Source organism: Lepisosteus oculatus, chromosome 24, assembly GCF_040954835.1.
Source record: "Lepisosteus oculatus isolate fLepOcu1 chromosome 24, fLepOcu1.hap2, whole genome shotgun sequence".
NCBI classification, from domain to species: domain Eukaryota; kingdom Metazoa; phylum Chordata; class Actinopteri; order Semionotiformes; family Lepisosteidae; genus Lepisosteus; species Lepisosteus oculatus.
In genome coordinates this window covers 8,394,487-8,411,093 of record NC_090719.1, presented here as the reverse complement: position 1 = coordinate 8,411,093, position 16,607 = coordinate 8,394,487, and the positions used below count along the sequence as shown (strand labels likewise).

At 38.7% G+C, this 16,607-nt stretch overlaps 1 protein-coding gene across 10 annotated transcripts in view; it reads left to right on the top strand.

Annotated features, from left to right (window-relative positions):
* LOC102689900 (disabled homolog 2-interacting protein) overlaps positions 1-15,706 on the top strand; it is a 365,385-nt gene extending 349,679 nt beyond the window's left edge. For all 10 annotated transcript variants that reach the window (XM_015366894.2, XM_015366893.2, XM_015366892.2 and 7 more), the window contains 3 exons: positions 6,194-6,396; positions 10,128-10,215; positions 11,357-15,706. In XM_015366894.2, the coding sequence (XP_015222380.2) occupies positions 6,194-6,396; positions 10,128-10,215; positions 11,357-11,524 (459 nt within the window). In that variant the 3' untranslated portion in view covers positions 11,525-15,706. The remainder of the gene's footprint in view (positions 1-6,193; positions 6,397-10,127; positions 10,216-11,356) is intronic.
* Positions 15,707-16,607: the final 901 nt, after the last annotated feature.

The window sequence follows — 16,607 nt, the reverse complement described above, 5'->3', positions numbered from 1 at the left end:
TTAATAATAAACCGTGTGTTTTAATAAACAAAACATGTTATACAGTCAACTCTTTAGTCATTTACCTGCAATGAAGTGGTTACAAGTGTATTATTAATGGTGTGATGAATCAGTGGAATAGCTTTTCTTGTGGTTTAAAATATGTTTCATTTGGTTTATACGGGACAGGAATGAAATTATCCCTCTAGGTGATAGTAAGTTATACTGTAAGTGTATTCTGTTAATTGATTTGGTAGTCGTTCTCTTATTCAATCATGCTTGAACTTGCATCAGAACTGTTCCAAATTATCCTTGAAACTAGATATTGAACACATTCAGGCCTTAAACCTACCAGCGGTTATTTGCCATTTTAAGGCTACAGTATTTTTGATAAAAAAATAAAATAGCTTTATATCACAGCGACCCTGTGAAATGGTTTCAAAGGCTGCCTGCTTAAATTCAGTATGCATTTTTAATAGCATATGGATCTTTTTTTTAGTGTGAATTGCAGGGAGAAAAGCTTGATACTTGTTAAAGTGATACAAAATACAGCTTTTGCAATTTAAACCAACTAAACCAAATCTAATAACATCTGTGGGGTGACAGACTGTTACATTGGTCACCATCATCTATCCATGTACAATGTATACAAATATACTGTATATGTTACAAATATGCTATGAAGGGATCCTCCTGTGAGACTGGAATGGTACTGTATATCTACGGATAGTAACTGATCTGCAATAGGTAAGTGTGGAATACAGGTGACAATACAGTCGTGCACTAAACTATTTCTTATTGTTATTCTATTGTTCTATGTATTTGGAAAATCCTATTTAAGTTGTATATCATATTTATTTAAGCATCACACCTGGACAAAACAAAATGCCCCATCTACATCTTGCTTGGAAAATGAAGGTTGACACTTTGTGATTCAGAAATGTAACATTTGCTTATGCACTGATTTGATGTGGCAGCCTGCTAGTCCTTTCCTTAGCATACCAGGTGTGTTCATTAGGCTGATAATTCCCTTATTTTTTCCTGTTTATTTTAGGGTATTCCTCAGAGACACGGGCCTCTCTTGGTGTCTAATTTGCTGTGTCGGTTTTGCAAAATTCAATTAGTTCTGCTGGCGCACATGTTTGTGGTTTAATCTGTTGTTGGGTTTTTTTTTCCAATGTTTTTGACTTTACACTGCCCGCTGTATTTAAGAGGCAGACCTCTGCCAGTGTAGGTGACCCGATTGTGTCAAAGTGGGGGGAACCCCACCACCACATCCCTGGCTCATCCAGACACACGCGATGCATCATGCGTTCGGCATGTCTTCGCCGACCCCCTTCGTGTTTTCAGTGAAAACGTCACTGGGAATTACACAGGCTCCAGCTGAACGTTTCTTCTGTACTGTAGTCCTCCTGCAGTTGGGTCTCCACCCCTTATGGTTTTTGTCGCTGAACCCTCAAAACCAAAACAAAATTGTCAAAGCCCTTCTCAAGCAAACCAAACACTTAAGTACGGTCAAGGAGAAATGAAGGGCGTGCACACGAGAAAAACGAGCTCCAAAAAAAAAACGCATCTGGACTTCTTTGCCTCCACCTATCAGCAGTGCAAGGAACCGGGCAGCGACACGCTTCAAAAATCAGTTCCAGTTTGCCGCTCAGCAACACGTGCGCGCTGATTATTAAAGTAAAAGAGACAGCAGATTAAAAGTACATGGTCAGCAAGCCAATTGTTCAGCTCGACTTGTCGCAAAACTGTGTTACATCATGGGAAATCTGCAACAATGCGCAGATGGCAACATGGTGAAAGCCAGGCCTTTTGCTTTCCAGCCATAGCAATTGTTCCGTCAATCCATTCCCACTCTCTGATGTGGTGATGACAGCCTACGGTGGATTGAACAGATGTCCTGCGCAATATCCCTGCGATACCATGCGAGACAATTTGCTTTAAATAAAACCAGATGTGGTATTTATGTTAAAGCAGAACCGTTCTAAAGACGCTTCTTTCCCGTTACGGTCGGCATCGAGTTGATTGAATTTTGCAGTCAACTGAATGCAGCACACGGTTCTGCAGCGGTTCTGTTGGCAGCGTATGGATTACTGAGCATCAGATGTGAAATAAATATCGAACGGAGAGGCTTTCTAAACTCAGTGCTATAAACATGATGCTGAATTATCCCATTGACTTGTTTTACAGGGAGAATGTAAATGTTCTTTCTAATTACCCATTACAGTGCATTTTGCCTTCAGCATTTCCTCTAGGTAGGAACTGAGCACACCCACATTATCCTGTGCCACACACATGTCTGACATGCACTATATAATGTACAGAACTCTGTTTTGATTTGAATTTATAAATACATGTGGTGGCAAACACTGCTTTGAAACAAATTGTATCTCCTATCTGAAAAGTCTCCTTTGAGGATGAAATTGTAAGAATATGTGCTGCATTGTAATTGCCTTTGTTGATCTAATACAATCCCTAACGTTTGAAATAGATTTTGTCATCTGGAAACATCTTAATCTGCATTACTGGGTAATCATCTGCCACCAAATTGTAATAAATAGTGTTTTATGTCTTCGTTATAAAGATTCCATTTTATTTTTAATTATTGTAAGTGTTTTGTAACAGTATCTGATGCGAAGTAATGTTCTGTTGTCCTGTGGGTGCAAAGGAGAACCTTGTAATCAGCAGGAAATCTCTCACTTAAGTGAAGAGAAAGACGTCTGGGTGTATCTGAAAGATTGAAAATATTTTACATTATAGCACATTCATTTTTGATTCACAGAGTATTCATTGTATACTGTAGGTCTGTATCTGTTCACATGTCCATAACTAGAATTCTAAATTTAATTTGTGTAGGAGGGAGGTCTAAAAGTTCAGATATCACCTTTTATTTAATGTTACCGAATCAAATCTATTATATGTGGACTTGTTTAATTGCCTGGTTCGGCAGGGAATTAAAATTAGTGCCTAGAAATTAGTGCTCTATCGAGAATAGTTTATCATATTTTCTTAGCTTCAGTAAATCAAAATCCCTTACAGCTACAGTTGTTATTGTGACAGCAATAAGCCCATTTTCCATTCTATTACTTAAAATATGGTACTCGTGCTTCGTGTTTTTGTATATCCATAAGTACTGTACTTTATCTTCCTGCCAAATAATCAGAAGACCCTTAATTTTAGTGTGGTTTGATAGAGCTGTCTGTCTAGCACTGAAAAGCAGCATTTTCTCCACAATATTTTAACACTGGTAATATTTTTATCTTAATATTAAGTTATTAATTTTGTTTTCCACAAGCCAGAACAATTTGAGAAGCTATGGAAAATGCAGCTGACCTCTATAACTGGAACGTATTAAAAAAATACAGCAATGTAAAACTTGCTCCTTTCATACTGTGCCAGTGATTCTAACCCCTGGAATAAATATTAACATTCAAATGTTGGTTTGCTAAGGTCTAAAATCTAAAGTCTTTCAGTTCAGAAAACAAATCTTCAGCACTGCAGAGATACTCTCTGAATTTATTTTTGCAGAGACTAAGTCCCAAAAACAAAACCAGCTTCGCTGAGGCACAGAAGATTGCACTCAGCTGCAGATGCAATTATTTCAAAGGTTCAAAGTCGCTTTCACTTTGAGAAATTTCCTCCGGAGCACAACATAACTTTTATTGACGCTATAAATTGCTGTCTTTTATGCTGTAACTTTTATGTATAATGGTCTCTGGACCAACATTTTCTTTAAGCTTTTAAGATAAATTTAATTTGGCCTGTTGATGTATTACTGACTGTGCTCTTGTCCAGCTGGTCACTGTGCTGAGTGAGGCACAATAGCATCATTTTAGCAGTAATATTTCTTTTCCTTGCTCTTATTGTGTTGTCTGGTTGCTAAGACACTTCAGGGAATTAGGAAGACCAGACTGGCTTCAAGGCCTCCAGTATGTCAGAATATTTCATCCTTTCCCTTTGGTCTTCAGCCCTGGAGTGAGCCAATTTCAGGAATTATTTTTCCACCCCCCCGGACTTCCTTTCTGTGTTCTGCACCGATATTGTAAATACCAGATGACTTCCAGTGCTCCCAGCTAAGTTCCCTTCTCATTTTGTCTGATGTAGTTGATTGAAAAATACCGTCACGCTGCTTTGCCTACAGTATAAATGTTCTCCTACATTACAGGATGCTTTTTCCCCAATTATTTTTCTCTCAAAACTAAAACAGGCAGGTGTGGTTCATTTGCTGTGATTTACTCTGCTTTTCTTCTCCACTAATTAATTTCTTTAGGAAGAAATTAATTCCCTGGACAAACAAAAGTGAAAGTATGGAAATACTGTATTAGGTAATAATAATAATAATAAACTTTATTTTATATAGCGCCTTTAAAGGTGGCTTCTCAAAGCGCTTTACAGGATGACAATAACAATAAATAAGAAGACTACAACAATAAATAAGAAAATTTCACAAGACAGGACACAATTATAATTACAACAATACAACAATAACAATAGAGGAGACCGTGGAAGATGGTATTAAGAAGAGCAGAGGGGTGAAGAATGGAACCAGTTAAGTAAAGGCTTTTCTGAAAAGGAGGGTTTTGAGTCTGGATTTGAAGGAGTTTAGAGAAGGTGAGTCTCTAATATCCTTGGGCAAGGAGTTCCAGAGCTTGGGGGCATAGCAGGAGAAGGCCCTGTCGCCCATACAATGTAGACGGGCTTGGGGGACAGTAAGGAGGGCAGAATTTGAAGAGCGGAGGTTGCGAGGTGGGGAGTAGGGCGATAAAAGTTCAGACAGGTATTGAGGTGCCAAGCCATGTAAAGCCTTGTAGGTGAGCATGAGGATTTTAAAGTCTACGCGGAATTTGACCGGAAGCCAGTGCAAGGACTCCAGGATAGGAGTAATGTGAACACTTGCACTAGATCTGGTCAGGATTCTGGCTGCTGAATTTTGGACATACTGCAGCTTGTTCAGAGTAGATTTAGATACCCCAGGGAGCAGAGCATTGCAGTAGTCAATTCGAGAGAATACAAATATGTTGATCAGCTTTTCAGCCACAGTTAATGATAGCATAGGGCGTAGTCTTGCGATATTTCTAAGGTGAAAAAAAGATGTTTTGACAGTATGCTGTACATGTGGGTCGAATGTTAAGCCAGAATCGAATATAACCCCAAGGTTTTTCAATTTTGATTGGAGCTCAAGTACAGAGCCATCTACAGACAGGGTTACAGGACTGGCTTTGCGAAGTTGATGGGGGGTACCAATAAGCATGACTTCAGTCTTGTCACAGTTAAGATGAAGGAAGTTTTGAGTCATCCAAATTTTTATGTCAGAGATGCAATTAGATAGAATAGAGACAGCCACATCAGTGTCGGGTTTGGTATGGATGTATATTTGAGGTCTGAGCACAAACTGGAGAGTATCTTACCAATGGGAAGAAAATATTTTGTTGTGTTTCTTTTAATTGTCCCATTAAGATGTGTTTCATTATGGTACATTTGCTTACTAGTTGTACCACATTTAACATTCCAAAACAAAAAAAAAAAACTATTTTAAATAGTATTTTTACCAGGACGTTAGGTGACTGCCAGGGTTTAAATAAAATTTCACCTGCACTACTGAATTTACTGTATTCAAGGCATTTATTGAAACATAAGGGGACATTATGAAGGACATTTTGTTCATCTGAAAAATGTTTTCAGCTACACATTTTATTCAACAGGTATACTCTGTTACACTCTAATGCCTTCACTTTTTTCTTCAGGGATTTACTTTCATACTGAATTTCTCTGAGCCAGCAAAAAAAGTACTTAAAATCCATGATGTGGGCTACAGCAGCTTTGCTCAGCTTAACAGCATGGTGAGACTTGGATTTGGAAGTGTGGAGCTCTACAAATCACTCTTTTACATGCTTCCCTTCATGAAAAGGCTACAGGTTCAATGCTGTCATTGTCAAGAGCCGATTTCTTGTATCCAGATATGGAGGTTAATGGTAGGTTGGTGAAAGCTTTTGCAGAATGAAGCACTTGATGAACCTGGACACTGTGAGTGGAAGTTGTTAAATGCATAGAGTCGACGTGCATGAAACCGCCTTAGGACAAAGACGGAAGAGAATAAAATAAAACAGTGTGTACATAAAAAAAGTGCACTCCGTGTTTTTTTGGGGACACTTACAATGGTTCCATTAATTATAATTTCTTCTTCGCTGGTTGCTGTTCTTGTTTCCTGCAGTACCAGCAGGAGATTGCCATCCTGCAGGACAAGCTGCGGCTCTCGGCCAAGAAGCTGGAGGACTACGAGTCCCGCCTGAAGGGGCAGGAGGACCAGGCGCAGAAGATGCTGCTGGAGTACCAGGCTCGCCTGGAGGAAAGCGAGGAGCGGTTGCGGCGACAGCAGGAGGACAAGGAGCTGCAGATGAAGGGCATCATCAGCAGGTACGGAGGGAAGGCTGTCTAAATGGGCAGACAACCCAGCGCCGGATTTCCCCCGAAATTTCCTACGACATTTTTACGGCCTACAAAGAAAGGGAAACACGAGCTGAAGCAACATGCTCGCAATGGACTCTAGGTGCTCCAAATCGATAATCGTCCGCTGTCTGGCGGCTGTTCGAGAAACTAGAAGTATCGAAGAGATGGTCGCTCAACTCGCTCCATCAATATAATTGTTTTTTAATTGACATTTCCCCCCCCTTAACGGAGAACAGTAGTAGGCAGAAGATGAGATCTAGAGGCAAAGTACAGGAACAGGCCAAATTCAGAATCTAGGAAAATAATCCAAGGGACAACAAGACAAAAAGCAGGGACAACAGAAACACAGAGGAACCAGGAGAAAATAATGTAAACTAGGAGAACAAGAATCGGACAATGGGCTGAGGCAGAACAACAGGAAGGAACGAGGCAGGATACAGGGTATAAGAATCAGGAATCAGGGAAAGGGGGAATGGAGTCAGAGGTACACTGACCAGTTCTTGATTGGTTACAGCCGTGTGCGTGGTCTGCGCCTCTGCTGTGCAGCGAGGCCAGCGGCCAGTGCTTGAGGCGCCCTCTAACTGCCAGAATGTGGAATCTTAGTACGGGGGACATGTAGGCGCCTCTCCAATGGGAGGGCAATGGATGTTTGCCCGTTATGCCTTCTGACATGTAGGGGCAGCAACATCCTGTTGCCGTTACCGTAACATTAGTTTTTTTACGGAACAGAGTTGTTAGCCTTGTGCGCAACATCCAACATGGAGGACCTGGCGCCCCATGTGGGACCCGGACCCACTACCCTGAGATTATGAGTCTCATGCTCTACCAACAGAACTAGTTGGGGCCCTTATGGAAGGGCAAGAGCACCCAAAAAGCCTGAAGGCGACAACATTTTCAGGAGAGGAGAAGATGAAACCTTTAGGCCAGATTGAGATGCCCCAGTGATTTTCCTTGCGACCAGTGCAGCTGCAGTCCTGCTGGTGGAAGCTGAGATAGTTTTCCAGCTCATGCCTCTTTCCCATACATGGCTTGCAATTTTAGTTGGCCTGGCATCACAGTTTTGGAGTCCTTGATCCCAAATTTCTTAAAGAAATATAATTTAATCTCTCTTACTCAGCATCCCATTTTCTTCTCTTGTCAGACATTTCCGTCTGGCACGTGATATGATTTGATGAGCCTGTGAATTTCTGTATTTTTATCAAAAGGTTAGTGTGCCGATCTGTATCAGTGTGCAGTCTGCAAAGGAAAATGCAGAGATTTTCAGCAAGGAATTAATAGAAATGCAGCAACTTAAAATGTTTTTGGCTGTGGAGGCGTCTTCTGGTGTGCACGGGAAAGAGGGAGAGAGCAGGAAATAAGAGAAAGAGGTGGGAGGTAGCAAAGGAAAGAATAGGTGAGAGTGAGTAGGAGGTGGCAACATTTTTGTCATTTCCTAAAATGTTGCCAAGAAGCATTACATTTTAAAGGTCGTACAATATGGTGGAAAGTATTCCATTATTCTAACATCACTCAGTACCGAGCAGGGCATGGTCAGAATAATTATCCAGAATGTGAGTAGTAAGGGTACCGGAATATTATGTGAAATTGCAGTGGCTAGAAAGGACACTAATGGTGGAGCTGTATATCTGTGCTGTTTTGCACGGTATGTATTAAAGCCAGATGCAAAGAGTGTGTGTCATGCATCATGAATTTAGGAATTAAAACAATGTAGACTCAAACAAAATACAGGCTCATGTATAGTATTTACAAAGTTGAGTATCTCTTGAAAAATCCACTGTAAAGTCAAGAACTGCCATATTATTTTTAAGCAATGATAAAATCGAAGTTCTGAACTAAAATTTGCTAGGGATAAGGACAAGCCAATCTCACCCAGCTGATTAAATCACCGTCATTACCTGCCTTTGCTATATATACATTATATCTCTTGCTCATGCCTCTTCCCGCATTTTTGTTGCATTCATTCTACATGACGATCATACTCCAAACTATCAAGAGGGAAAGAAAGAGAAATGTTCTGCAGCTCGCATTTGTTTTATGTGTGCGTTATGTTCCATACTACTAAAAAACAGAAAGAACTGTATTCTATCCATCTCTTTTTTTGCCATGTGCGTAATTGAACACCATGCTCCTTAAGATTGAATAACACAAATGTGTTAAAACAACCAAAAAGATATAAGGAAAAGAAAAAATCTACTCCTACTTGTTAAACTGAACAAAAAAAAAAACAACTGCCATGCAGCTAGCTGCCGTTTATCAAAAGGACCCCTGGGGTGCCCCTACCGCCCCCCCCAGAGCCTTCCATTCTACCTCATTCCCCTGTGTGTTTCTCTTAACAATCCCTTTTCACAGTCTGGCTCTGTTTTTCCTGTTGTCTACTATCACTGCTGTTCCTGCTCCCTCTTGTTTTCCTCATCCTCCCGTTTATGAATTGAAGCTCTTTCACCTGCGCGCTCTTCTGCTTCTGTCCCTGGCTATCCACTGGAGCTCAATCACAAGTGTTTGGCACCGTCTTTGGTGCCTCTGAGCCCGGATTCCTCCCTCTCTGGCGTCTTACTTCTGCCTTAGTCAGATGGCATCCTACAGTGTCAGCCTTTCCTATTGCTCCCAGGTGTCCAACACAGCCCTTATAATACTTAGTAAAAATTCTTGTATGCCGTTATTCCTAGTGAAATGGAAGTTTGGGACATAGTCAGACAATTCACCCACCTGCTTTAAATGACAATCATTAGCGACTTTTGCTATATATATATCTTGCACACACCTCTTCTCGATTTTTTTTTCCATTCACTCTATCTAATACACCATCTCCACCTCCGCAGCTACCCCTCAGTTAACGTCTCTCTCTGAATGCGGTTCTGAACCTACCCTGGCCCAGGCCAGCTACGTACCCCTTAACCAAGCACATTAAGCCAAAACCAATTCGACTTAAATGTTCAATAAACATTCGCAAAGCATGTGATTCATGGATGTCCTTATTCTTCGTGAAATGACCTTTTTCCTGATAGCAGGCAGTTTTCCACAGAGCGAGAACAATGTTATCAGATGTTTCTATTGTGCTGTTCCCACATTGCTATAATGTCTTTCAAGGTCTGTTTTGGTCATCTTGACATCTGCCGCCCTCCCCTGAATGTACCTTCTAAAGGCATCTTTAAAGTCCTGTACAGTGGATTAAGTACAAAATAAAGCCGTGCTTGGCATTTCAAACACAGCAAATCAGGCCATCACACAGCACAGGACAGGCTGACCACAGAGGCACTCCTCTTGTTTCCTTTCACAGCTGAGAGGAAAGTAAGGCGACTGCAGATCTAGAGTGATCTGCACAAATTCCAACCCAGTAGGAATCAGGGCTACTAAACTCACACCAGAGGAGGAAAAACCTCATTAACCTGAATATGGGAGATGAAAACTGAGATAGCATTGTGTGAGCACTGACAAAATATTAAGTGGAACAGTTTAACATAATACAGCAGGACCACAAGATTTCAAGTTTGTCTCTGAAAAATAAAACCTGAAATGAAATTCATTTTGAAATAACATACATCTTTGACCAAGGATAGATTGTTATACTTTATTATATTTAAATCAGTATTTATGTGTCAGTTAGAACACTACTTTTTGTTTGCTTCTTCCACAAAACATTAAAAAAAGGAATTTTGAATGTTAAAAAAACATTTAATATTTGTAAACCTTCTTTTCAGGCTTATGTCTGTGGAGGAGGAGTTGAAGAAAGACCACTCTGAAATGCAGGCCGTAGTGGATTCGAAACAGAAGATCATTGATGCCCAGGTAAGTGTTGTGTGTCTCATGAGATTTCAGAGGTGTATATAATTTTATTGAGTAGAGAACGAGTCTTTAATGAGTAAAATTCCCCTTCCCACAGTTGAACTACTTAGAACCCAGTGAAATAGTACCCTCTGGTGGGAGACATAGTAAATATCTGTAAGGGTTAAAAATATCTTTTAACTTTAAGGGGCATTTGTAATTATTTTTACTGAAATGGAATATTTCTGAAGATTATCAGTTTTCCTGATCTTTACCTACCCTTCCTTCACCTATTTGAGTATTCAGGTGGCTTCTACATCAGTCTCCTGAGTTCTGAGAATAAAATGTACTACCGAAACATGTCCTGAATGTGTTAACAAAAATTTTTTTGAAAGACTGACAGAAAGTGTTTTAAAATATTGAGTGATGTGTAAACCTTGAGGGATAATATCAGGCTTTAGACTTTGAACCTTTTACAATGGGGACTCTAATGCTAAGCTTTACCATCTTACATTTAAAATTATTTGGTGATTACACATGCTTAGAATACATACAAAGTTTTTAATTTCAGTGGAGAGCAAAAAAATGTTTACTGCTTTTCTCATGCGCAACTAATTCAGGTTTAGGTAAATGTAGCTTTAAGGTAATATTATGCAAGATTAAATTGCACATGTGAACATCCAGTATTCAAGATTTCACTGAGTGCAGATGCAATTAATTAGTCTTTGTGTGTCGTTAAAAGTTAATGCAGACTTATTGCAGAAGAACCTGTTTGTTGACGCAGTTAAAGGCTATTGCTGCACAAAGCTGTGAAAGTTTGCCATGCTAACATTTCTTGACAAACAGACTTACAGAGTAATACTTCTTGAGTTGAGTCATAACCTAGAGGCAGTGTTGCATATCCCAGATTAACTACAGAATGGAAAAAGAGGAAAACAAAGCCTTGATTAAAATACTCATCATGCCTACTGATCTGCTGTAAGACAGGTGTCTTCATTCTATGAACATGTGGATATGCAGATGTGGGGATAGGTTTTTACTGCTGCAATGACTTGGCTTTCTCACAGATTTGATTTCCCGAACTCTTACGTTAGACAATCTTCCAATTCAAATATTAATACGAGCCTAATAAACACCCCATCTGTGTTTCTCACTTGACCTGCAGGAAAAGCGTATTGCCTCCCTGGATGCAGCCAACGCAAGGTTAATGAGCGCACTTACACAGCTGAAGGAACGCTACAGCATGCAGACCCGCAACGGAATCTCGCCCACCAACCCGACCAAGCTGCAGATCACTGAAAACGGGGAGTTTCGGAACAGCAGCAACTGCTAATGAAGGCAGACCGAGCGAGCTGCTAATCTACCAATCGTGCAGGGTGGAAGAGGGTTGGGGGGGGCGGGAGAACGGGAATTCCCCGGACATCGCAGGAAACAATAACAAAAAAAAGATCCAATTCCATTCCAAGACCAACCTTGAACAACACAACATTACATGCACAAACACATACATGGAGATATGTATCTGGCGCCGTAAGGAGCAGAGCAAAATGTTGTGGTCGTAATCTGAAAACATTCTGAAGTTCCATTATTTTCAATGGAAGTGCTCATTTTAATACTGCAGCCAAGGACTAACTGTAGTTAGCTGTAGCTCAGTCCTACTGCTTCTAAATGAGGAGCAAAACACTAACACAATACATGGCAAAACCCTGTGGACAAAAAGATGATCCTGCTCAATCCCAATTTCGAGTTTTGTACTTGGACCTGCGTACAATGAAATGCTTACTTGCGTGTTTTTTTCTCACATGAAAAATGACAAACAGATGACATAAAAGTTGACAAATGACATCAGCTGTAGATAAACCTATTCCTGTGTATGAGATTTTTCTCCTTAAGGAAGTCCGGCTTGCTGCATTATGTTGATACCTTATAAGGCTTGTGAATAATCATTGCATAACTGATGTTTACCAGTGAAAGTACAGCCTTTACAGTCTTTATTTCTTTCCCCCCTACAAATCAGGAGTAGGGTTGTGCAAGTCTCATTAAAAAATAACAGCCTGTAAAAAGCCATTTCTTTTTTTTGAGCCACAGTTTCTGGTGATGAAGCGTTGTGATCTTGGCAGCTGAGGGGTGAGGAGTGGGAATGAAAAGACTATAAAAGTTTGCAGGATTTTCAAACTTCAGAATGGCGAGGCGAATGTCTGAAAGGAAAAGCTGCTAGTTGTTTCATTTTAAGGCTGCCAAGCCTATGGCATTTTCAGTTGACTGAAAAATAAAAACGTCACTATGTTAAGGCTAGGCTTGTCACTCTTGTATTTCACGCCATTAACCTGATCAAAATAAGACTTCAGTCCATCTCATTTAGAAAAAGAAAAAAAAGACAGGCTCCTTTTTGCTTTTTGACCAAATGTGATGCTTTCAGAGTTTAAAGACTGACACATTATCCTCATTAAGGACATTTTGCTCAGAGCATGTCATTTCAAAGGCTTTGCATGCATGATAATATCCTTTATGACATTATATCCACTGTGAGATGTGTTTTGGTCATTTTCTACCTGAGTGCAACCATCTGACGTTACGAACACTGATGTACTGTACATCACAAGACTCACAACTGGCAGGGGAAACGAGAAAGGAATGATCAGCTGTCACTGATGTGCCGAAGACAGACAGGGTCGGTTTCAAATTAATGTCTTTCATTTATAAGCTAGTTTGCTCATTTGGTTTTTTTAATCAAACTAAAACTCTGAGCAGCTTTCTGACAAGACATCTGCTCTCACAGGTTAATTTTTCCTGTGTAGCCAAATATTCAGCAACAATGTTCACAAAGTGGGGAAACACAAACGACAGTACAAGCATCCCTGTCTTCCTGTGCAGAGTTATGATTCTTTTCTCATGCAACAGTAATGATTGCTTTAATTATATTGTTCCTTTTAAGAAAAAAAACATCTACTCTATTATAACACATTTTCAAAGCTTTTTGCTCCAGGTCACAATTTGCTCCCAAATTACTGAATATATTTAAGAGCTTAAAGATTAGCATTTTGCAAGAAATATCATAGGAGTATTTAATAAAGCATTTGGTTGTAATTTAGATTAAATCATTGCCTTGGATTTTTGGATGCTATCTGAGGAAGCAGAGGACATTTTACATTGAGGCAGAAATGCATAACATTTCTACATTGTATGAAGAAATGGATCTCTACATTTACAAATTAACTGAAATCGGCACATAGACTATTTGCACTTATTTAAAAAACAGATCCTTTCCACAACCTCTCAATTCTGTGGTATTAACACATAGATGTTATTCTTTGGCATAAAACATGTTTTCTACTGAATGTTAAGATGCTAGTCAAAAAAGTAAAATAACTTTTTTGGCATTTTACAGTAATTTGACTTCATCCCCATTATACCAACACCAAACATTTCAGCGTTCTATATTTTGTATATTTTTGTATTTTTTTCTTATCTGTAAAATATTTTTTTTCTGCATGTCTCATACCCAGTGCTACAGTGTGTAGCGCGATGGTTATAGTTTAATTTTATTTGCCAGTGGTAAGGAAGAAGCAACTTCCACTATATAATTTGCTGCATACTTTGTATGTGCTTAAATATAAGAAAATGAGTGTATTTAGAGGCAAGGTACCTCAGTAATGTAAATAAAATGTTCACAATATTTTTACCTAATGTGATAAAAAGAACTTTCTTTTGTAAATGTTCCCTGTGTTTAATTCTACTGTACTGATATCACAGATGTATTGTAAATAGTTCCAACAGTTATTCCTGGTGCTGCTTCTTTAGACAGTTTCAGCTTCATTTTATTGTTGTTCTAGTCTCTTTTCATATACAGGTATGCTTTTTTTAAAAGCAAAACACTGATCTAATAAGGGCGGAAAATGTGAGCACCATTCATCTTTTATGCTTTTCTTCATGCTGTAGTCAAGGCGCCCTCTCATCAGTTGAGTTACCAGGGCCTTATTTTTTTAAAGAGATGGAAGCACAAAATTTCCCTGACATTTTTTCACCTGCTGTTTCAAAAAGCAGAAAGCCACTATGCATTTTCAGCATCTACACTTGATGCCCTGGCAGTCTTGGGCTCTGCTTCTTATTCTCCAGAACAGCAGGACGTTTCTGTGGTGCAGTTACTTTTTTTCCTTAGTGGAAATTCTATTTACCCATCAACTTGAGACCCCAGTAGACGTCCCATTCTGTAAGTGTAATAAAACACTTATTACCACAAGCATAGGCTAAAAGGGCTGCTCAAGATCAGTTTATTTTCCACAACTCACGCAATTCTTAGCAATTTCTCATAAATGCAGAGATCTGTTTTGGGTTCTGATATTAACTAGTGTCACCATTAACACTAGTTAACACTAGTTATATTCTGTTATTCATTAACAGAATATAAATCCCAGTAATCATTTGAAGATTTCGGTGTTTTGCTTTGAAGAAAGCATACTACATCCTAGTGATAAGTGACTCAGACCACTTCTATAGGCAGAAATCACTGTGTTAAATTCTGTGGTTCTGTCCTCTTGCTGTCTGTACAAACGTTCTGGTCTTACAGATGAAAATATTTGTAACTTACTAGACAAGCTTTCACCCAGCAGACTCAGGAGGGGGTATATCTAACTCTTATTAAGACACAGTGTGATTAGCAAGTAGGTTTAACCCACATCATCACGGACAGTGCTATTGTGGTAAGCTTACTTTCCAATCACCCTGAGTATACAGTCTACTGTAGGTCCTGTTAATGATTTTGGAGACAGAGGGAAGAATGAAATGCGTATATATTAAATAAACACTGAATACTTTAAAATTAATTTATTATTTGTGCAGGTGATCTCATGTATCTTGTTTCCCTTAATAATAATGTCACGTGCAAATGAATAATCAATAGAGTATAACTGGATTGCATGTGCTAATGTTGTACCAAAAAGTGACATTTTACAGTACTGAACAAAAATGCCCCTTTGTTCAAATTTCTAAAAGTGGTCTTCAAGCAAGAGATCTGCTCCTTCTTGTCTTTTTTAATGGAACATTTTTTAAAGTGTTTACTCTCTCTAGCCCTTTTTAGAGTTACTGTAAATTAAATCCATTGTAATTTCTATTTTGATTCAGTGATGTAAATTTACAGTGTTCATTACCCAAGGTGAAAGCTCATAGAAAGTTTCCATTCTGGTTAGGTGCCATTATAGTTGAAAAGGAAACCTCTCTAATAAGTAATGAGGAAAGAGACTGAACATACACATCACTGTGTATGGAGATATACTCTCTCTCTGACTTCTGTTGTTGCAAATAACTGGTTTCTAAAAAGCTGTTGTATGTTTTATAATATCTTCTAGAAACACTTTTGTAAGTATGTTAAAAGTAAAGTATTCGCTGGACCTGCTTCAGTTTACAACAAAAAAATGTAATAATGTACAGAGAAAGTTGTTTGTGTTTAAAAAATGTGGCTGTGCAATTTATGTACATTTGCAACTAGAATTATTAAAGTTTTATTTAGCTATTTTAAGTTTCTGCCTTGTGTCTTTTGTTATGGTTAAGTTACTGCTGTACCAGTCTGAATAAGAGAGAAAGGCTACAGATGAAAATATGCCATTAAACCTACAGTACCTTGTTTAGTTGCTAGCACTCTGCCTTAGCTTTCACTTGTGTTTATCTGTTGAGCTGTTGTTTTCACTGCTGATTCTCAAAACATCTGTTGGATGGAGTTTGTCAATACCTTGAGAATTTTGAATACTTAAATCCAGTGAGAATAGACTTACTGTAATACTAATGCTTAATCAACCAATACTTAATCAAGAACAGAAAAATACTATTGACCATAGGACATTCCTTCAATCCTGCAGCAAGTTCAATCTGTTTCTAACTGTACATAGTATTCTAAATGTAGTTTTAATAATGCACTCTTAAATTTTACTTATTTTGATTTTAGGCCTTTGACTATGCATCCTAACGTTTGGCTACTCTTATTTGATACTTCAAAATGTAACGTTAAGTATGGAGGATGTAAAATTGATATCGGCATAACCATTAGTACTGTCTTTTCAACAGGTAGCTTAAATTCTTGTTTTCCATCATATATTGCTATGGTAAAATTAAACTTTGCAACCAATATTTCATGCATTTCCAACATCTTAATGTCTGAATTGAATTGTGCAGCCCTCCGTGTGTGGTGAGAATGTGTGACATGTCCTACAATAAACCTTCATTTGTGGATCTGAAAATCAGTCACTGAATCGCAGTTCATTAATTCAGATATTCTTTTTGTTCGGAAAGATAGTGGCCCATTAAATTTCAAATTGTCAAAAGGGAATGTGCTGTACTATACTAAATATGACATTTAATAAACGTACAGTAAATATACCTGCAGCAAAATAGTTTCAGTGCTAAATATACTATGTAAGAGATTA